The following is a 22055-nucleotide window of genomic DNA, read 5'->3' as shown; positions in this document are numbered from 1 at the left end:
GACCCTATCCTTCTTGAATCCCTTCCCTGGCTCCCCCGTGCCCCAGGACAAGTCCAAACTCCCTCCAGTGGTCAAACACCTGGCTGCAACTCACTTCTCACCACACCCAGCCCTGAAGTCCAGCCTCCACCCCGACTGCAAGTCTCTGAATTCCTGTAACAAGCCACGTCTGTGTCACCTAGGAACCTTCTGAGCACGGGCCCCATTCTGATTAATTCACCCCGATGCTGCACAGTTAGTGGATTAGCTAGATTACAACAAAAGTCGTAGCAATCATTCCCGTTTATTGACGGCCTCCTTTACGCCGAGCGCTTACTACGCCTTCTCTATTTCCAGCCTAAAGGGTCGATCTCGCCTCGCTAGTCCGGTCTGCGAGGGGTTCAGAGAGGCAGGCCGGGCCGCCGGAACCCTGGAGCCCGACGCACCCTGCCAGACGCTCCCCGGCGGCGGGGTAAAGGCCCTCGGTGGGGCGTGTCAGAGGGGCGGGGAAAAGGCCCTGGACGCCAGAATGAGGAATTGTGACTTGGCTCCGGGCCGTGAGGTAGACCCGAGCGAGGCTGCCCCCTGTGGGCCTGGAGGTCCAATCCCGGGCTCCGCCGGGCCCGTTGCCCTGGAAACCTGGCGCGCGCCCCTCCCCTTCCCCGCCCTCCGCCCGGAGCCCCAGACCTGGCGGACTGCCCGTCACCCCCACGTCCGACCAATCCCTCTGAGGAGGGGGCGGGCCTCTTGGGCCTCGTTCCAGCCCTGTCGCTCCCCTCCAGGCCAGGACCCCGCCTTTCTCGGCGCACACCTCCCGCCCTTCGGGCTGCCCTCGCCGCCCGTTGGCTGGCGCGCCGTTCGTCACCCGGGCGTAAGCTAATGCCGGCGCGCGGTGGCCCCGTCGGGGCGGGGCCTGGGGCGGTGACGCACGGCGCGGTGACGCAGCGCGACGGCGGCGGTGGCGGCGGCGGTGGTCGGTGCGGGAGGAGGGAGGGGAGCTCGCGGGCCAGAGAGGGCGCGACGGCGGCGGCGGTGGCCTGAGGAGGCCCGGGCGGCGGCGGCGGAGGCCGAGGCGGTGAGTCTCCGGCCGGGCCGGGCGGGCGCGGGGCGGCGGCGGGTCGGGGCGCGCGGGGCTCCCCTCAGGGCGACCCAGGCCGCGCGGGCGGCCCCGCCCCCTCAGGGACCCCGAGCCGCGGGCGGCGGCGGGCGCGGAGCGCGGGCCTCCGGGGGCCGGGCCCGCCAGAGAAGCCCGCAGCCGGCCGCCACTCTCGCTGCCGGGCCCCTTCGGAAGCTTCCCTCCGAAATCTCCTCACGCCCTCGGGATCGCCCCGGGGCCGCCCGGGGACCTCCCTCCGAGCCGCGCCGATCAGCCGGGAGAGCCCCGGAAGCTCTTGGGGCTGCCGCCTACGGCCCGAAAGGCCTCCCCAGAGAGCAGCCCTCGCCTTTCAACCGCCTTTCCCGGGGACCCTCCGGTGTCCCAGCAGCCTTCCCCGCAGACCCCCGCCCTTTGGCCCCGGGTCCCTGTCCTCCTTCCTGATCGGAAAACATCCCGCGGAGGCCACTCCTCGTTTCTTCTCACGTCTCCCCCAGGAGCTGCCGTCGTCACCCCCAAAACCTCTCCCCTTCCAAGACCTCCCCCCGAAATCGCCTCCAGACCCCCGGGCATTCCAGAAACCCCCTCCCCAGACCTGCTTCGCACATCCCTGCAGTCTCCTCCTCACACATCCCAAGAATTTTCCTCCCACCCACCCCGATTCCAGAACTCTCCTTACAGATTTTCACTCATATCCTTCCATAATCCCAAATGCCCCGATGAACCCTGAATATCTCCCCTGAAGATTTCCTTCCCCTCCCCCCAATTTTACTCACACTGAAACGCCTGACCCTTGAAACTCATCTGGAGGACCCCCCAGTCACCCTGTTGCATCCATCCTCTGTGCACACTCCCGCTTCACAGTCTCCTTTGGACCATTTCGCAGATCCCCCCAAATTTCTCCCAGAGACCTCAATGTTCCTCACACCTCCCCACCCTGAGATGTTCTAGGGATTATCTTCAGGTACCCCAACAGTCCTTCTGCCAGACTCTCTACCTCTATTCTAAAATTCCAGAAATTGCCCGAAATCTCCAGAGAATTTTTCTCCCAAATTCCGAAAACCTCTTCCAGAACCCCTTTAATGCATCCCAAATCTTTCCCAGTAACACTACATATTCCAAAAAGTTCACTCATTGTCTCCCATATCCTTGAGAACGCTTCCTAGAGCCAGGCTCCCTTTGATATGCCTGTAATCCTAGCGACTGGGGAGGCAGAGGCAGGAGGATTGTGAGTTCAAGGCCAGCGTCAGCAACTCATCCAGCCCTAAGTGAGACCCTGTCTCTAAATACAAAATAAAAAGAGCTGGGGATGTGGCTTAGTGGTTAAGTGCCCCTGGGTTTAGTCCCTGGTACAAAAAAAAAAAAAAAAAAGAATAAATACCCCCTCTTAGATAACCTGGTTTTGGAAGTTCCCCCTGCCTTGTGGACCTATTTTAGATTAACTTTATTCTAAAGAACATCCTTAGAACTCCAATAAAACTCTTAAGATCCTCTTCATGACCCCTTTGAAATATAATTTTCAGACCCCCCCCCCTTCAAAGGATCCCAATAACCGCCTGGAGCCTTTCTGAGATAGCCCGGGAAATCCTTCTCAGAGACCCTCCTGACACTCAGGACCCTTTGAATCATTACTCAAATCTTAGAAGAGACCTTCCTAGAGATATCGCTCCCTCGGGGTCCCCTAAATGTGCTGGAACCCCCTATAGAAGACCCTACACACATACTTAATATCCTGCCGAAATAAAAAATCCTACTCTTGACACTCCCAGGTCCCCCTCAGAAGGGTTTCTTCCCACTTCCCCACATGCCCTTATGGAGACTTAGGTTTCTCATCAGAAATGTCTGAGGAGTTTTGGGGGAAAAGATCCCTCTATCAGAACTTTCAGGAGACTACACCTTCCCCCGACAATTTTAAGAGAATTTTCTCCAAAATTGTCCTGTATCAGCAACCCCAACACTTTCTGAGACTTCCTCAGAATGCTCCCTTAATTTCCCCTGTATAGCCCCTGAGAAACCTTATTCAGGAGTGTGTCATATTTACTGCCTTTAAGACCTTATATACACCCTTTATCTTCACCATTATCATTCCTCCAAAACCAGCTCAGAGACCGTTATGGGTTCTAAGCCTCCTTCTCCCATTATGTCTTCAGAGGCCCCAGTGTCCTCCAGACTTCTCCCTCCAATCCTCAGTGTCTGCTTTTAAAGATTCTCCCTTTCCCCAAACACACGCATATATACTGGGAATCCCAGTGTTCAAAGAGTTTTCTCTTGGATAGTTTTTTTAGGCCCCACCCCCAAAGACCACCTTGCTTCAGAGATAGACTTTTAACTCTCTCCTTTAAGACTTATTGAGAACTTTCCCCCATTTTCCTTTCAGAAGTCTTCTTCCTTTTCACTTTGAGGGATCCTTCACTGAAAAACCTCTTCCTATTCAGTAGTGGTTTTCAAAGTCTGTTCCTGGGACTAGCAGCAGCTGCAGCACTTGCTAGAAATGCAGATTCTTAGGTTCCACCCAGACCTGCTGAATCAGAAAACTTGGGAGCAGGACCCAGCAGTCCTGAGTTTTTAACAAACCCTTCTGGTGATTCTGATGCATGCTTAACTTTCAGAACCTCTGCCCTCTAGGCTGACTTTCCTTTCCCCACAAAAAGTCCCTGAAAAATGCCTCAGAGTTGCCTCTGAGCCCTGCTCCCCACTCCCATTTTCCTGGGAATCCCCTTTGTGAAGTACCTATCCTCCAAAAAGACTCCTTAACCTTCTTGAAAGGATCTTGACTCCATAAGGTCACCCCACTCTTAGTAATTACTTCGGTTCTGCCTGTGCATGATTCTCTTTCATATCCTCCTTAGCACTTTCTCCCTCTGGCTTTCCCTCTACCCCTCCAGCCCACCCCCAAGTCTTTGGTGCTTCTGCTTTAAGTTGCTACCTCCTTGAACATATGTGTCCCTCTCATCTCCTCATTCATCCCTCTTCACATAAGCGCCCTCCCTTGAGGCACATTTCGGTCTTTTCATTCTGTGTCTTAACTGACAAGTGCCCTCCATTGTATTTAGAGCTCCACTCACCTTCTCTCTGGTGGTTTTTGGTATATTTGACCACTCAGCCTCACTGGCCTGGGAACTCTGGAAGTACAGGGATGTGTCTTGTTCCTCTCTCAATCTACCAGGTGGGATCTGCATTCCATGAGTCATTGGAAATCATTGGAGAACTGGTAGCCCATGGTTTTCAGCTCTCACTCCCCATTCAGGTTCAGCACTTGTTCCCCACGCCCCCTTTCCTTTCACCTCTTCTCTACACCCAGTCCCCTTGCCTCTCTTCCTGTCCCACGTGCTCCTATGTATAGGACTTTGCTTTGTGCTAACCTATCCCAAGTTCTGTTACTGGTGACTTGCCTCATCCCATTTTGATTGGTTTCTCTTCTCCCCTAGCCCTTAAGTCTGGTGCCTCCCCAGCGCTCTCAGCTTTTTTTCCCAAGAGGAAACAGATTCTAGGTAAACACTGGTACCTGCCTTCAGGGAGCCTCACAGTTCGGTAGAGGGCTTGGGCAGGGAGACCAGGCAGAGCATGAGGTACAAATTATATGTTGTGGGGATTCAGCAGTGAGAGGGAGCCCTTTATTTGGAAAAACTTCCTAGAAAAGTTGTATTTGGGCTGGGGAGTATTCCCCAAGAGTTGGAGCAGGGATGGGATGCCATCCGAACAGAGAAAACAATATAAGCAGTGGGTCAGACACAAGAATGCCTCCTTATTTCTCACTCATGGGGTCACTTTTGTTCACCTGTGGACAGATGAAAGAAGACATCTCTTTCATTTGGTAGTATTTTCCAGCTGCACTACTCTATAGCTCTTGAGTGGTCTACAGAGTAATATTAATAATGACTACTGTTTATTGAATTTTTTAAGTACTTAACTCTGTGCTGTCTCATCTTATATTCATAGGAAGCCTATGAGGAAGGGAAACTGTGATTGTCCTCATTTTATGTATGGTGAAATGGGGACTGATAGAAGGTCTTTGGGCCCTGTCTGTCCTAAGAGTGTAGTGCCATGGATCAGAGAGTTGGATTTTCAGTTCAGATAGGGGTGGCTGCCAGTGGGGTGTTATAGTGTTGATTAGGTATGCAGACTTTGGGGGGCCATATAGGATTTGCATCCCAGATCATCCCTTACCAGTATTGTGTCCTATGACAAATTATTTAACCTCTTGTCCTTAATTTCCACAATTAAAAAAGGGAGTAATTCTACTGCATTGAATTGTTATAAGGACTAAGTTAGTACAAGTGAAATACTTAGAACAATGCCTTGAAGTGCTAAGTGTTAGCACAGAGTGGCTTGTATAGTCAAGATAGGAGGATTTCAAATTGTGAACAATAGAACCTTAGCTCAAAGCGGTTTAAAAGGGGGATTTCAATCCACAGCACCACAAAGAAAAGCTGCATCCAGGAGTTCAAATAATATTCTCAATCTTCTCATTTCTCCCCTAAGTTAGCTTTATCCTCAGGACTCTGCTTTGTGGTTACAGAGATGGTCCTTAGCAACCTCAGGTTTCAACCTACCCCTTTAGCAGCCTCAGTGAAATGAGAACTTTTTCCTGAGAGTTTCAGTTTGGAAAGAGTTTTTTCCTTGAATAAATATGAAATGATGACAGAGAATTTTAGAGACGTGTTTTGGTTCTATATAATGGAACTCAATCTCTTGGTTGCTAAGCCAGATCATCCCATGACATTTTTGGGCCTTAATGGTAGTTCCCCTCTTCACTGTCCCCCAGTCCCAGTCATCATCCGCTCTTGATTGATTGATTGATTGAGTCTAGAAAGATCTGATGGCGAGTCTGACCCACCAGACTCTTCCTTTAAGATCTCACTGCAAGAGGCAGGGATGAGGTGATCAGATAGACCTACTCTATAGTGACTTGCACGATATGGAATCCAGGAGTCCTGTGTTCATTTCCTCACCTCTGCTTTGCATTTCCTGGGCTCAGAACTTTGGAAGAGAGTTAAAGGAGGTTGATAGGAGTGGAGTTCTGTTTTTGTTGAATAGACTCTGGTTGTGGGAAATTATAGAACAGCAGTGTATGGAGTATAAAAGTCTCAAGTGTCTCCATGAACTTCCAAGTTCATGGAAGCACTGTTTTAGGTCCTAGACATATAGCAGAGAATAAAAAGGTCTAGAGGAACTCCTGAAACTCATGAGCTTACCTGCTGATGGAGGGGAGACGTACAAGCCATAAAAGAAATCAGAGTGTGATACATGCGACGAAGAAAATAAAACTGTAGGTGAAAGAAAGGGTGGGGATGGGGATGGCTGGTATAAAGTGGTCAGAAATGGCCTGTTTGAGAGGTGACTATTGAATCTGATAAACCAGAAAGATGAGAGGCACCAGCTGGGGGAAGACCTGGTAATGGGATATTCTAAATGAACCATTATTAATGTGCAAAGAAAGGACTGCCACAGGGTGGGGAAATTTATCACAGGTAGTTCTTGAGACCTTGCTATGTCCAGGTTCTGTGCTGCGGAGTGGAGACAGAGTAGTGAAGACTGGCATAGTGTTCCCTTCCCTCGTGGCTCTGAAGTCTAGGGAATTTGGGACAGAGTTGCAGCCTTTGACAGAACACCTCTTGGTAGTATCAAAGACTCCTTCCTGCAGGGAAGGTGAGGGAGATGAGGACATGCCTGAGTCCAGATCTGGTTAAAAGGGTCGAGTAGGATTGGATTAGAAGAGTTTGTTTTGTTTTTAAAACAAGACAGTGACATGATCTTTTTTTTTTTTTTAATTTAAGTTTCTTAGGTGGACACATTATGTTTATTTTACATTTATGTGTGCTGAGGATTGAACCCAGTGCCTCGTGCATGCTAGGTGAGCACTCTAGCGCTGAGCCACAACCCCAGCCCCCTCCCCCTCTTTTTAAAGAAAGGTCACCTTGGTTTTTGTGAGGAGAACAAGGGCAAGGATAGAAGCAGGAAGGTGAGTTAAGAAGCATTCCATTTGCCCAGATGAAGGAATGGTGACTTGAAAGTGGTGGTGGTAAAGATGAAGAGAACCCAGTGTGTTTTGGGGTGTAGAGAAGATAGGATTTGATGAGATCAGAGAAAGGAATATAGGATAGAACATTTATGTCTCACAGCTCTATCGAGGTAGGTATTGTGAGGCTGGGGTTGTGGCTCAGCAGTAGAGCACTCACCTAGCACATGTGAGGCCCTGAGTTCGATCCTCAGCATCACATGAAAATAAATAAAGGTATTATATCCAACTACAACCTAAAAAATAAAATCTTTTTATAAAACAAAAAGATAGGTGCTGTGATTAAACCTATGTTATAGATGAGAAAATAGGCGTAGCAAGGTCGAATCACTTGCCTAAAGTTATGCAGATAGTAAGTGGTAGGGTTATGTTTCCAGCCCAGCAGTCTAGTTCCAGAGCCACTTAGATTTCAGGAGAGAGAAGGACATGCTTAGCTGATATTAAGAAAAGGAACTAGGGTCTGGGGATGTGGCTCAGTGGTAGAGTGCACACCTAGCATGCATGAGGCACTGGGTTCCATCATCAGCACCACATAAAAATAAAAAAGATATTGTGTCCACCTAAAACTAAAAAATAAATATTAAATCAATGGATGTGTAACTGATGTGATTCTGCAATCTGTGTATGGGGTGAAGGTGGGAGTTCATAACCCACTTGAATCAAAGTGTGGAATATGATATGTCAAGAAATTTGTAATGTTTTGAACAACCAACAATAAAAAATTAAAAAAAAATAAAATAAAATAAAGAAAAGAAACTGGGTTTGGGCCATGGCACACACCTGTAATCCCAGCAGCTCAGGAGGCCGAGATAGGAGGATCGAGTTCAAAGCCAGCCTCAGCAATGGTGAGGTGCTAAGCAACTCAGTGAGACCCTGTCTCTAAATAAAATACAAAATAGGGCTGGGATTGTGGCTCAGTGGCTGAATGCTCCTGAGTTCACTCCCTGGTACCCACCCTCCCTCCCCACCCACCCAAAAAAGAAAAAGGAACTGGGTCTGGGGTTGTAGCTTAGTGGTGGAGTGCTTCCCTCACATGTGGGAGGCCCTGGTTTGATCCTCAGCACCACATAAAAATAAATAAATAAAATAAAGGTATTGTGTCCATCTACAACTAAAAGATAAAGGAACTATCAAGATTTGATGACTACATCTTCAGGAAGAGGAAACTGTCGAAGATGACTCAAAAATCCTGAGTTGTCCACAGAGGTGATGGTTGATCTGCAGGAGTTGATTACATTCCTAAACGGGAAAATACAAATGTACAAAATGAATGAAAGGGTAGACTTTTTTTTTTTTTTTTTTTTAAGGGGAAGGTTCAACAGATTTAAAAACGGAAAGAGGAACACCAGCTTCTTCTCTATTCCAGGGTTTCCTGGAGCTCCCCATGTTTTGCTAATCTTCCAGAGGCCCTTTCTCTCTTCCTCTCCTTCCTTCCCCCAGGACCATTCATATTCGTATAAAAGGTTGAGACAATTGTGTGTGTAATGTACATATGTGAGGAGTTTCTGGAAATAATTGGTTCCTTCAAGAGAGGTGTTAGGCTCCTTTGACTTCTGCCATTCTATTCTCAGGATGGTGATTTAACCTCAAGGTAACTAGCTTGTTACCTTGCTTATGAAATAGGTATTCCTCAAAAGCCCATAGAAGAGCTAGGAATGGGCAGGAAGGCTAATAGAAGCCTTTATTTACCCAGAGATGGCATTAAAGGGTATACCCATAGGCCCAACTTTCTAGGTATGGAAGAGGTTTTATAGACTGCTATAGTGTTTTGGTCACAGGAGTAGGAACTCTGAAACAAAGCTATTTGACCCTTGAAAAAATCTCAGCTTAGCTATGCATACAATCATGGGTACATGATATACTTTCTTTGTGCCTCAGTTTCTCCATCTGTAAGATAAGTATGCTCATACATTGTGTGTGTGTGTGTATTTTGTGGGGTTTTGTTTTGTTTTGTTTTTGAGACAGTCTGGCTGTGTTGCCGTGGCTGTCATCTGATTTGTGATTCTCTTGCCTTGGCTTTGTGAGTAGCTAGGATAAGGACACAGTATCCTACTCAGCTTGTTTGTTTGTTTGTTTTTGATACTAGGGATTGAATCTAGGGATGCTTTACCACTGGGCTACATCCCTGGCCCTTCTTATTGTTTTGTTTTGTTTAAGACATTCTCACTAAACTGCTGAGCATCTCACAAAGTTGCTGAGGCTGGCCTCAAACTTGCAATCCTCCTGCCTCAGCCTCTTGAGTTGCTGGGATTATAGGCATGAGCCACCCAGCTGCTCACATATATTTTTAGAATAGATTTTTTTAGGATCAGTGAGCTCATCCTTGGAGAACTGTTAGCTTGGGGCCTGGCACATGACAATCTATGATGTGTGAAAACATGCTCAGCATCATGCTAGGTATTTTTATATACATTGTTTCACTTAATTCTTATAAGAAGCTTCAGTAAGGAAGAAACTGAGTTACTTGCCAAAGGTCAACACAGCAAGTAAGTATCAATCAGCAGGAGAGCCAGGATTGGAGCTAGGTCCTGTTTCTGAATGAAAGGAGCTGACTTCCAGAGACATACATTTTCTGTTTGTGGACTCCTTCCCGGTTTGGGACCAGGGAGGAAGCCCAGAGGACAGTTTTCCCTGGAACCTCTTAGCTTTTTATTAGTTCCATTCTCACCTCCAGCAACAGTAGGTACTTTCCAAGAAGGTTACTTGGTCCAAATATATCATAAAGACTGCAGTATTACAGGGCTGTCGAGAGATTTGCCATAGAGGTTTTTCTGTTCTGTCTTTCCTCAAAAGCAGGGAGTATTTTCAGTTGTATGAGGATAGAGAGACCAGAGCAGTGCTGAATTTTGTTTTGTATGGAAGTTACCAAGTTCAGTTTTAAGGAACAGAAACCAAACTCAACTGTCCTAAGCCAAGAAGAAATGTATTGATCTATGAAACTGAAGAGTCCAGGTCACTAGTTTGAGGCTAGGTGGATCTAGGTCTTCAAATGTTGTGACTAGGTCTCTTTTTCTCCCCTAATTTCTTGAATGCTTTTATCTGAGTTGGCTTCATTTGAAAGCAAGAATCCACTAGCGGTAGCAGAGTGGCAGCCAGTAATTGAGAACTTATTTTCTCCACTTGTTTCAGCAAGAGTCCAAGGAGGATGCTTTAGCCAGTGTCCACTTGTAGAACCACTTTACCTGTGTCCACTTGTAGAACCAAGAAAGACATTATTTTTCCAAGAGGAACTCCACAATGGTGGGAACTGGAAATGAAAATGATATTTGGCAGGCAGAGTAAGGTGGTGCTATGGTGAGATGTCTTATAATAATTGATGCTGCTGCCTTATCCATGTCCTCTTGTCTCACTGTAGCCAAGCACCTGGGAGAGAGATGGCTGAAGACCTCTAGTTCTTCAGTGGAAGAATCTCAACCAGTCTTCCTTTTCAGTCACCATGCAGACCAAACACAAGGCCACCCTTCTGTCCTGAAAACATAGGGAACGCTAGGGGTGATTTTTTTTTTTTTTTTTGACAGTGCAATCTTAAAAGTGACTGTTTGCCTGAAGCCCCCAGTATTTACTGCAGATTGTAAGCGCCCTCCTCCGTCACTAGATCCTCTCCACCAGTCATGTTCCCTGAGCAATGGGTGACTTAAAAGTTATAAACAAGACAGTCTTATCCTAATTTGTGTCCATGTGTTCAAGGATCACAGGCCACAAATTAGGATAGTAGTAGTAGTTCACAGTTGCTGTTTTAATTTGAATTCGTTTCCAACATTTAAAACTAAGGGAATTTTCTTTTAAAAGCCAGATTTCAGCTCATCTTTTAAATAATCTTAAGACCTAATGGTACTGGACTCACGTTCCCACATGGCAGCAGTTGATCAGAGCTGAATAGTGACATCTCCCTTTAGACAGGGTGTGTACTTTCCAACTCACCATAGTTCCTGTTGGCCTGTTTTGTTCAAAGCCTGGCCTGTCAGCATCCTATTTGAGACCCCATTCTGTCCCAAAACTTTGCTGGAAGAAACTGGATTAATGTTTAGTCAGCTGCTTATTTGAGGAATGCAGTGCTGTAGCTTAGGAAAAGTAACAACCCAGTAAAAGAATCTATGGGAAAGAGTATGCACATCTTGGTCTGTTTGTGGATTTGGTCATCTTTTTGCTGTAAGTGCTGTTGGCATATCAAACCTCCTGTCACAAATGTACCCTTTGAAATAGTAACATGTCCTTCTGTCATTCTGAGTTGCCACCCAGTGAAGGAATCCCTCCCACTCCCAAGGGATGTTCATCCAGCCTCCGTTTGACCACTTCAGCAGCCAGGGAGCTTATTACCTCCTCACATGGCAGCCAGTTCCATTCTTGGACAGATATATTATTTTAAAATTCTTCCTTATGTTGAAGCAGCTGTTGCCTCCTTGGGACTGAAAGCCACAAAATGCTGGAGCTGGGAAGGGAAACTGATTTTTTTAGGCATGTGAGCTGTCACTCATCTACCCAGCATCCCGGGCAAACATTGATAATTAATCCCAGTACTCTTTCTTACTAATCCAGGAAGTAGAATGCAGGGTTTTTTTTTCTTAAAGTTAAATTCTTTTAAAATTACAAAAATAGTGAAATAGTACAAAATTGCATAAAGAGAGTGTTTATCATTCCTGTCTCATCAGAGTAACCAATCTTAGCCTAGTGTGTATTCTTCTACACATTTCTCTGTACACATGCAAATAGATATTAGTATATAAGGGGCTTTGTGTATGACTCTTTTCTTTAAACAAAAATAGCATCTTATTGTACATACTCTACATCTATGGACATCCCTCCAAGTTACAGGTCAAATACTAGATATAGATTTATTTTTGTATTTTTTAATGTGTTGTTTGTTTTGGGGTTCTGGGGATTGAACCCAGAGTTCTCTACCACTGAGCTATATCTCCAGCCCTTTTTATTTTGAGAAAGGGCCTCACCAAATTGTTCAAGCAGGCCTCAAACTTGCAATCTTCCTGCCTCAGCCTCCTAAGTAATTGGGATTACAGGCATGGACCACCAGTCCTTGCTCAAGCATTTTGTTTTTTACTTTTTTGCAGCAATAGGGATTGAACCCAGGGACACTCCACCACTAAGCTACATCCCTAGCCCTTTTTATTTTTTTATTTCAAGACAGGGTTTTATTAAGTTTCTGAGGCTGGCCTCAAATTTGTGATCCTCCTGCCTCAGCCTCCCAAGCTGCTAGGATTACAAGTATGTGCTGCCATGCCTGGCTCAGGTGTTTTTAAATAATGCATAGTGTGGGATCTGTCCCAGTTTATTTATTTATTGTGGTACTGGGGATTGAATTCAGGAGCATTGTACCTTTGAGCTATATCCCCAACTTCTTTTTTTATTTGTTTATTGTATTTTGTGACAAGGTCTTGCTAAGTTGCTGAAGCTAGCCCCAAGCTTTGGATCAGTCCTTCTGCCTCAAGCCTTCCAAATCACTGGGATTACAGGCAACCCCAGTTTATTACTCATTCCCCATTGATGTCTTATTTTCTTCATTTCTTTGGGATCCTTCCTCTCATAGTGCTCCAAGCAGCTACTACCAATCAGTTGGAGTTTGCCTGTGAGGTAAAACCTATTTGTCATGTCTGACCTAGGTCAGCCTCTTATCTCACACATTCCAGAGAAAAAAAGCAGATGTAATTTCAAAATCAAAGTGAATCTGAGGTTGGAGTAGGACTAGAACTAAATTTTCTTGACTTTAAACATTTCCCATATCCCGTGTTGCCTGTCACTTAGAGCTATCTAAGTGGTAGCTATCTATCTACCCTGGTAGATGGCTCTTTTTTCTAGGGTAAAAGAACAGATATGTCTTGTCTTCTGTATGCCATGTCTTCAGATATTCAAAGTTAGTATTGCAAGTTCCCCCAAGTCTTCTCTTTCCCCACAAGGAACTTAGTACCTTCAAACTTTTCCTATTAGGACAAGATTTCTAAATCCCTTGAAACAACCTATTGTAGTTCCAGCCTAAGAGAGGAATTTGGGTACTTCTTGCTCCAGAGTTTCTGATTTTTGAATCTCCCCTTCCCCTCAGGTTGGACCATCCAATGGACCATTTCTTCTACCTTCTTTTCCTTCAGGGCTGTAGAAATCCCACTGTGGCTTCCCCACTCACTTTTTTCATATATTCATTCATTTATTTAACAAATATCAAACATCTGTGTGTCAAGTACCATTCTAGGATCTGACTGTCTGTATAGCTTGCATTTTGGTGGGAAGAAAGAAACAACATAAATCAGGTGGTATTTGAGTTATATAAAAGAAATAAAACAATACAAAATAGTCACCGGGGAAGGTCTCCTTAGATTGGATTGTTAGAGAAGCTGTCTCAGGAAATGACAGAATGAACGGAGACCTGAGTAACAAATAGGAGCTACGGGAAGAGAAGTGCAGTGAACAAGAAGGAACTTGGTACAGGATAAAGTTGGAAAGGCCACAGGAGTCCTCAGGAGGGCCTTTTTGCATTTAGTTTAAGTGCAATGGGAAGCCATTGGAGAATTGTAAGCCAGGGAGGCAACTTCTTATTTTGCTTTTAAAAAGATTTGGGAAGGCTTTTTGACTTGGAGCAAGGTTTCATCTTCTCACACCTTTTTCTGCTTCTTATATTAGAGGTATTGACAGCTATGCTACTTTGCTCTGTTTGGGGGTTCTGCAGGGGATCTGTGAGGCAAGTCAGTTGTTGCCAGATGTACTTCACAGCTCTCCTCAGCAAAGACAGAACTTCGTGGGGATGGGAGTAGCTCCCTAAGACCTGCGCCCAACAGGTTCAGTGGGTCTTTGTGTACAGTTCTCAGTCCAGGGAAACTCTGTCCTTTGGCAGCCAGAGGATTGTGGAGCTGAATGTGGTTTGGTGATGGTGCCAAGGACTTTGGTTGTGAGAGAGACAGATGGGGGAGATATTGATTGGAGACCTGGAGCTCAAGTCAACTTAGAAAAAGGGTTCAGAGGGGTTGAGGTTGTGGCTTAGTGGTAGTGTGCTTGCCTAGCATGCATGAGGCACGGGGTTTGATTCTCAGCACCACATACAAATAAATTTAAAAAATAAATAAAGGTCCATCAACAACTAAAAAAAAAATAGAAAGAAAAGGGCTTCAGAATGAGTGTCCAGAAATCATCAACTGAAAGGTAAGCCTGTTGGTTGCCCAGATGAAACAACCTCTGTGTAGTTCCTGCCTAAGAGAGAAATTTGGATTCTTTTTGTTTGGGAGTCTTTGAATTTTGATTTCTCCTCTTCCTCTCTGGTTGGTGTACTCTTGGCTCTCAGGGGTTTGGATGGCAGGCTGGTGTTCTAGAAGTCAAGAGGACTTTCCAACCTAGAGAACTTGAGTCTGAAGCAAACTTCAGAGGAATGAAGAAGAGTTCTGGGAGGAATTTACCTTGTATAGAGATAGGTAGTATCTTAGAGATCAGATATGTATGTTTTCCAGAGTAGGAAAGCTGGGTTGAAGAGGGTGAGATTTCCTCAGCCTGTTGATAATCTTTGAAAAAGACTGTTCTTGCCCATGTCCAAGGGCTGACTTGTACCCAGCCAGTTAGGGACTAAATAGCTGTCTGTATTCCTGAGATCTCCATGGGGTCACCATCCCATGTTCACCCCTGACCAAGCCTTGTAAGTTTTGGCTTAAAGTAATTATGGAGCCCTTAGGGTCCTTCCAGCATGTGAGTAGTCACTGGTTCCAGCTCTCAGAGGGAAGGAGTCAATGACCAGCGAGGTTAGGAGATGTGCTCAGAGTCCCATGTCTTCTTTGTCATGTTCCATTAATTCAGATCTTTCCCGATAATGTGAAGCTTGTCTTATTTTCCTTTTCTGAAAAATCTTCCCAACTTACTTTCTGCTTTAACTCCACCTCCTTTGGCCCTCTGGCAACCCGGTATGAGGGGTAGCATCTTCTCCTTAGTGTCTGGGGGGGGCGGGGGTCTGTGAGTGCCAGTGCCTTTTCTCTGGACCTGGAGATTGATAGGAAGTTGGTTTAGTATCTGAAGTTGGCTTCATCTTTTTCCTCCGAACAAGTACTCTGAAAGAGGAAGGCATGGGACTCTGTACCTCCTCAGCCCACACTCTCCTGGACAGCTTTGGCCCCTTCGCTCTCTCTGATCCCTTTGCTTCCTTTTCCAGGAGCCTGGAGAGGCGTGGCTGGACCAAGACCTGCCCCCATGTGAGCAGGCTCCCTCCTCCCCTAACCACCCATTGCCACCACGCCAGGGAACGTCCTCAAGCCCTGGCCCTCAGGGGAGAGCTAACAGGAGCCCAGAGCCGAGACCATGTGACGGCGCTGGCCCTTGCCACCGCCGTCCCCCCCACCCTGGCCCCAGGCCTGGCACCATGATGTTCCGAGACCAGGTGGGCATCCTCGCTGGCTGGTTCAAGGGCTGGAATGAGTGTGAGCAGACAGTGGCCCTGTTGTCGCTTCTGAAGCGGGTCACCCGTACCCAAGCCCGCTTCCTGCAGCTCTGCCTGGAGCACTCGCTGGCGGACTGCAATGACATCCACCTGCTGGAGTCGGAGGCCAACAGTGCTGGTGAGTCTCTGCCCCTAGAGATGGGAGTGAATTAGGAGGGTGACCTGGAGTGGATGTCAGATGCCCAAGAAGGCCAGTCAGTAATGGTGCTAAGAAATTTGTGTTCTGTGCTTTTGGGAGTTGGGAAGTCTCTGTCCTCCCAAGCCTTCATCTTGGCTCTCCTGGGGCTTTTTTGCCAGATATCCTCAGGGTGGAATGGGAGACTCTCAATGGGGTGGCAAACCCCTAACCGAGAAAGAATCGTGTAGGGTTGCTTGTGTGGGCAGCTGAAAGGAACAGACTAAAGTCATTACCTATGAAAAGAGGGATAGAAAGTGAGCAATAATTTATTTTTCAAGCTCCAGGACATCAAGCTGGGTATGATGGCACCTATAATCCCAGTGGCTCCAGAGACTGAGGCGGGAGGTTCACAAGCTAGAGGCCAGCCTGGGAAACTTAGCAAGACCCTGTCTCAAAATAATAAGAGCTGGGGATGTTGCTTAGTGATAGAGGGTTCAATCGCCAGTTCCCCCGTCCTCAAAACAACAACTCTGAGAGGGAATTTTAGAACTCTTCCAGAATTCGTAAGTCATCTACACTATTTTTTTATCCCCAAGGGTAGGTTGGACTTAAGACATAAATAGCTTCAAGAGAGTTTGGAATTTAGATACAGTTCTGTATTTCCAATCCTTAAGCTTCCTGGAGAGAGGCACTCCATGTCTTAAGACGTTGGCGTTGGGATAAGAGAGCCAGGCTTCTCTAGAACCAGTCCCTAGGCCCCCAGTCATAGATAGGAGTAAGGCCAGAGAACAACCTCAAGTACCACTGCTAAAGCCTTTCTAACCTTCTGGGCCTCCAAAGGGCTGAAGAGAGAGCTGCTGACACCACTGACCAGTGAGAGATGGAGGCCGGAGAAGAGGGAGGGCAGTGGATACCCAAAAGTTAGCTAGGAGGGGGACAGGGGGCTCCATGCAGTTTGTCCTAATTAGTCATCCTCACTCATCCCACCTTCTTCACAATCATAGTTGACATTGAACCCTTACAAGTTAAGGACTCTTTTTTTTTTTTTTTGAGTATACATCAAGGAGGTGCCATTTTTAAATTTATTTAGAGCAAAGTAATAGAATTTATTTTTGAAACAGTAAGGAAGCAAAGGTCCCACAAGGGAGGGGTCTTGAAAGGGTTGTCCCCAAGTACCCTTTACTTTCTATTTATTAACTTGGAAAGCAGTGTTCTCTGGTGGCTCTCAATTCTCATTGTCTAGGTTTAAATTACAGTTTTCACTTGCCATGTAACCAAGTAATTTAACCTCTCCATGCCTCAATTCTGTCATCTTAAAGTCAAAATTATACTTATATTGACCTTTTAGAATACTTTTGAGGAGTCAGTGAGTAACACGTGTAGAGCTCTTAGAACACTGCCTGGCATGTGGTAAACACTCAGTGACAGTCAGCTGTTGTTTTTATTGTCAGTAATTCAGTTGGTCCTCACAACCAGTCTTGTAGGTACTATTATTATCCCGAGTTTAAAGGTGAGGAAACCAGCATGGGCTTCTAATATTGGAGTTTGGAGAGCACCGAGCTGCCTGGCCTCCCTTGGTTCCCCAGGCCCACCCATCTTAGCAATAGTCAGCTTTCTTTCTTTTTTCTTTCTTTTCTTTTTCTTTCTTTCTTTCTTTTTTTTTTTAAAAAAATATATTTAGTTGTGGATAGACACAATACTTTTATTTTATTTATTCATTTTTATGTCGTGCTGTGTATCAAACCCAGTGCCTTACATGTGCTAAGCAAGTGCTCTACCATTTAGCCCCAGCCCCAGCCCAGTGAGCTTTATTTCTTATTGCATTTTTATGTGTAAGTCACAGAAGTGCAGTGGTTATAGGGGAAGGCAGTTACTTAGACCAGGAGCCATATCAGCCTAATTCCCAGACTGGCAGACAGAGCAGCAAGAACCCAGCTCAGCTGCAGCAGGCACAAGACTCAGCCTCCCTACTAGGGAGGGCTCCCCTCTTTAGCACCAGGGGCAGGAGTTTGTGCTAAGACCCTGTTGTCAGCATGGGGGCTTTTTGGGGACAGGCTAGTGTCTTATACAGCTTTGTCACATAACCTTCTACCATTTCATCCATGAAGGCAGTTGGATAATTTTTGGGTACCAATTTTTGTCTGCGTATCAGAACTGCTAGTGGTGCTTATTGCTATTGATATATTCAAGAGCATTTTCAGTCTTTGCTTTTGTTTTCAGAACTTGTAGTAAAAGTCAAACCATGCAGAAGATGAAAAGTGAGGTCTTCTTTTCAGACTCCCATGTTCCCACCTTCTTGTATTATGTTTTATGAGATGGATTCTGTGCATGTATAGCTACAAACTTATTCTCCTTCTTGCTTTAAGGTGTTTTAAAGGCTGGGGCAGAGCACTTGCCTAGCATGTGTGATGCACCGGGTTCAATCCTCAGCACCATGTAAAAAAAGACAAATAAAATAAAGGCAGTCTGTCCGTCTACAACTACAAAAAAAAAGAAATTTTTTTAAAAAGTTGTTTAAACAGATATAGCCAGATATGTGTATTAACCAGTTTGCTTTGTTCACTTATCAGAATAATTTCATACCATTCCATATTCAGCACATACTTATATGCCTTGTTATTAATGGCTTGTCAGGGCTGAGAACTGCTGGGCAATAAATTGAATGACAAGTACATGAATCAAGGCCTTTCTCTATATCCCCATATCAGGTGGTAAGAATTTTGTTTTGTTTTATCTTTATTTTGTTTATTTATTTTTATGTGGTGCTGAGGATTGAACCCAGTGCCTCACATGGGCAAGGCAAGTGCTCTGCCACTGAGCCACTATCCCTGCCCAGTAAGAATTTTTATAACAAGCTGATACTTACATGGTTAGGGGAGTAATGAAAACCTACAGGAGGGAAGAGAGGGAAAGGAAAGAAATTACCTGTGATCGTTTCTCTATCAAATCAAGCTCTACTCCAATCTTGATGTGCTCACTGACTGGTTTGCTTGCTTCTTTCCTTCCTGCATTAAAATATTAAGAACTGTTATTCTGGGGCTGAGGTTATAGCTCAGTGGTAGAGTGCTCGCCTCGCATGTGGAAGGCGCTGGGTTCGATCCTCAGCACCACATAAAATAAAGGTGTTGTGTCTGTCTATAACTTAAAAAAAATTTTTTTTAAAAAGGACTGTTAATCTAAAAGAAGGTTTGGGGGCCCCCAAAGAAAGTAGTATGTTTGGCTGCAGTTCTGCCTACCTTGTTTCGAAGAAAGGGAGAAAGCCCACCAGGATGGGAGTAGAGCGTGACCTTATTTGTCTCTTGGGAGAAATTGCTCCTCCCTTATTTCTTTTCCTCTGTTCATTATTGGCCTTTCCATTCACTTGGGTTTCCAACTTGCATCATCATCAGAATCCCCCAGGATGGGCAGTAACTTAAAATTCAGATTCCTGGCCCTCACTGTCCCCCCAGACTCACTAAATGAGCACCCTGAGAGGATGGTCGTGGGGAAAAATACTCAAATTTTTCTGATGACCAGTCACTATGGGAGATGATGCCCTGCTGGGTGATTGAACTTGTTATAAAGCATAACACATCAAAGTTCTAGATCCAGCTCTACCATAAACTCATACTGCTCTTGAGTCTGAGGATCCTTATCTAGTCAATGAAGGGGTTGTTCTAAGTACTTTTGAGGTACGTCTTTAGGCTTGAAAAAAAGTGTCAAAGTTGGCAGAACATAGCCAAGCATACTACTTTCTTTGGGAGCCAGTACATTCTAGAGCAATAGTTCTTTTTTTTTTTTAACATTTATTTTTTAGTTATAAGTGGACACAATATCTTTATTTTATTTTTATGCAGTGCTAAGGATCAAACCCAGTGCCTCACGCATGCTAGGTGAGCGCTCTACTACTGAGCTACAACCCCAGCCCTAGAGCAATAGTTCTTATTATTTAATGCAGACTGGAGATATAGCTCAGTAATAGAGCACTCATCTAGCATGTGCAAGGCCCTGGATTCAGTCTGCAGCACTGCCCCCTGCCAAATTTTACTGGATGGACCCTCGCTTTCTCAGAGAAGTGCACACATACCCCACTAACCAAATCCTGAGTTCATTTGGCCCACTAGTCTCCAATTAAGAGCTGCCCATTACAGGGACTAAAGCCCTTCCGTAGCTCTTCAGCTCCCTTCAGAGCAGGAGGCCTGAAGAATAAGGTGTAGATCTCTTGCTTTTTTCTTGGTTTTGTCTCTGTCCCACCTGATGAACCCTACCTCTTCCTTCAGTTCTCCAGGGAGTCCCTGGGTTTGGGTCAGAGCTGCCTACATGCCTATCTCGTCCACAGATAGGGCAGGGAGCACAGAGAAACCAACATAAGAAAGTGTCCCAGTCCTGGCTTCAGGTCACAGTCCCCCAGAAACTTCCTAAAAATAATGTGAGGCATAGGTCCTACCCTTAGAGATTTAAAGCTCCCTAGGTGACTCATGTTTGACCCAATGGAGAACGATTTGACACTTGCTGATGCTGATTCTAGGTGAGCCTAAGAATGTGGTAAGGAATGTGACCTGTTGAAAGTTGGGGTGGGGGGTATAGCCTAGGCTCTCCCCCTAGGGACAAGGAGGATATATGGAAGTCATCTATCTCCAGCACCCCACGCTGGTTTCGTAGAAACAGGACCTGAGGCAATATTCAGGAAAAGTAATACTCCAGAGCTCTGGAAGAGGGGGAAGGACCCAGGTGTCCCCTCATCATCATCCTTGTTCCTTCTCCTGTATTCCCTTCTGTTTGGAACTACAACAGTAATCTTGGCACTCTCCTTTCCCTGATGCTGCCTTGGACTAGAAGGGAAGTCTCATGGACAGGAGGATGGTGGGGAATGGGGGCCAGGGGAGTTGAATTTCCCCTTCCGTCCTAATTCTGTAGCATCCTGGGCCACATTTCCTGCCTTTCTTCCCACCTCATCTCTTCTGAGTCAGTTCCCAAATCCAGCAGGTTTAAGCTCCTCCTCCTTGGCTCCCTGGGTCTGGGTGGGGAAACTGAGGTCAGGAGGGGCCATGACAAGTGAGTCACCAGACTGGCTCAGTCCTGATGCCTCCACCCTCCCCTTTCAGACTCTACTGACATAGTTCATCAAACAAAAATGTGAGCCCCTTGGCCCTCCCTCATATCTTTGTGAGCTAGGGTGATGTTTGGAGCCAAACCCTAGCCCCTCTGACTGGTGCCTGAGGCTTCCAAAATGGTTGCGACAGCCCAGCACATAAAAATGGTTTGGCTCTTACAGCAGTTCTCAAAAGATATATTTGGCTCCTGTGATTTGCCAGGACCCAGGGTTATGACCTACTTAGCTCTGGTCACCTGGCCAGACCTGCCCTGTGGCCACCGTGCCAAGGCAGGCACTCATACACAGCCTCTCTTGCTCTCTCCATGCCTGTGGAGTCCAGATTTGCAGCTTGGTGAGAAGCAGCTCTTGGCGTCATGGCATTCCCCAGCCCCCTCCCCCATCCACCCACCTCCAGAATTTCATCACTGCTTGTTGTGCCTCTAGCTCCAAGGAACCAGAGATCTGTCTGTTTTTGGTAAATAACTGTATGAAATTCCCCACCCCTATTAGGAATCTTACGGGGAGTCCCAGATGTGCTTTCCTAAATGAACTTCTCCCCAGCCCTGAAACAACATGGTTCTAGATCTCCAACCAGGAGCAGTGACAGTAATAGTCAAATGTACTGAGCATCACACATGCCAGGTGCTTTGCATGATTGTTTCCTTTGTTTTATAACCAAGTGACAAGGGCTTTTTTGAGGGGTAGGTGGTACCGGGGATTGAACTCAGGGGCACTTGACCTCTGAGCCTCATGCCCAGCCCTGTTTTGTATTTTATTTAGAGACAGAGTCTCACTGAGTTGCTTAACGCCTTGCTTTTGCTGAGGCTAGCCTTGAACTTGCGATCCTCTAACTCAGCCTCCTTAACTGCTGGGATTACAGCTGTTGGCATAACGCTACTGCGCTTGGCAACAAGGGCTTTTATAAACCCCATTTGACAAAAGAGACCAAGGCTCAGAGAGGTAAAAGGACTGGCTCACAGTGGTGTTGACTTAGGTCTTGGAGTTATAGCTGGATTTTGAACCCAGACAAGTTTGCCTTTTGAATATGTGTTTTCATTCAGTATGCTCTGCTAGGTAACATGAGGTTGGGGGAGCCTAGCGAGGGCACATTATACACACGGAAATATCATACCTTCCCGGACCATCTGGGTTCAATTGGGCAGGTATTCATTGGGCCCCTGATGTGCCTGTACTTGGGGCCAGACTTTTCTGATCTGGGCAGGAAACTAGAGGTTCCATCCCCACCCGTCATCTGCAGCCTCAGCTGGGCTCACCCCAAGGGGCCTGAGGCTGCACAAATTCCTTGGACTAGTTCCAGTACTCATTGATGCTTCCCAGTCATGGGAGGCCCGC

At 46.2% G+C, this 22055-nt stretch overlaps 1 protein-coding gene across 1 annotated transcript in view; it reads left to right on the top strand.

Annotated features, from left to right (window-relative positions):
- The first annotated feature begins 943 nt into the window (after window positions 1-943).
- Samd4b (sterile alpha motif domain containing 4B) overlaps window positions 944-22055 on the top strand; it is a 41082-nt gene continuing 19970 nt past the window's right edge. Inside the window, exons 1-2 of the mRNA XM_046440050.2 lie at window positions 944-1054; window positions 15226-15628. Of these exons, the coding sequence (XP_046296006.1) occupies window positions 15433-15628 (196 nt within the window). The 5' untranslated portion in view covers window positions 944-1054; window positions 15226-15432. The remainder of the gene's footprint in view (window positions 1055-15225; window positions 15629-22055) is intronic.

Source organism: Marmota monax, unplaced genomic scaffold, assembly GCF_021218885.2.
Source record: "Marmota monax isolate L192 unplaced genomic scaffold, Marmota_monax_Labrador192_F-V1.1 WCK01_AAM20220418_F8-fsc00228, whole genome shotgun sequence".
Classification (NCBI taxonomy): Eukaryota; Metazoa; Chordata; class Mammalia; order Rodentia; family Sciuridae; genus Marmota; species Marmota monax.
The sequence above is the reverse complement of the archived record's forward strand: the minus strand, read 5'-3'. Positions and strand labels throughout refer to the sequence as shown.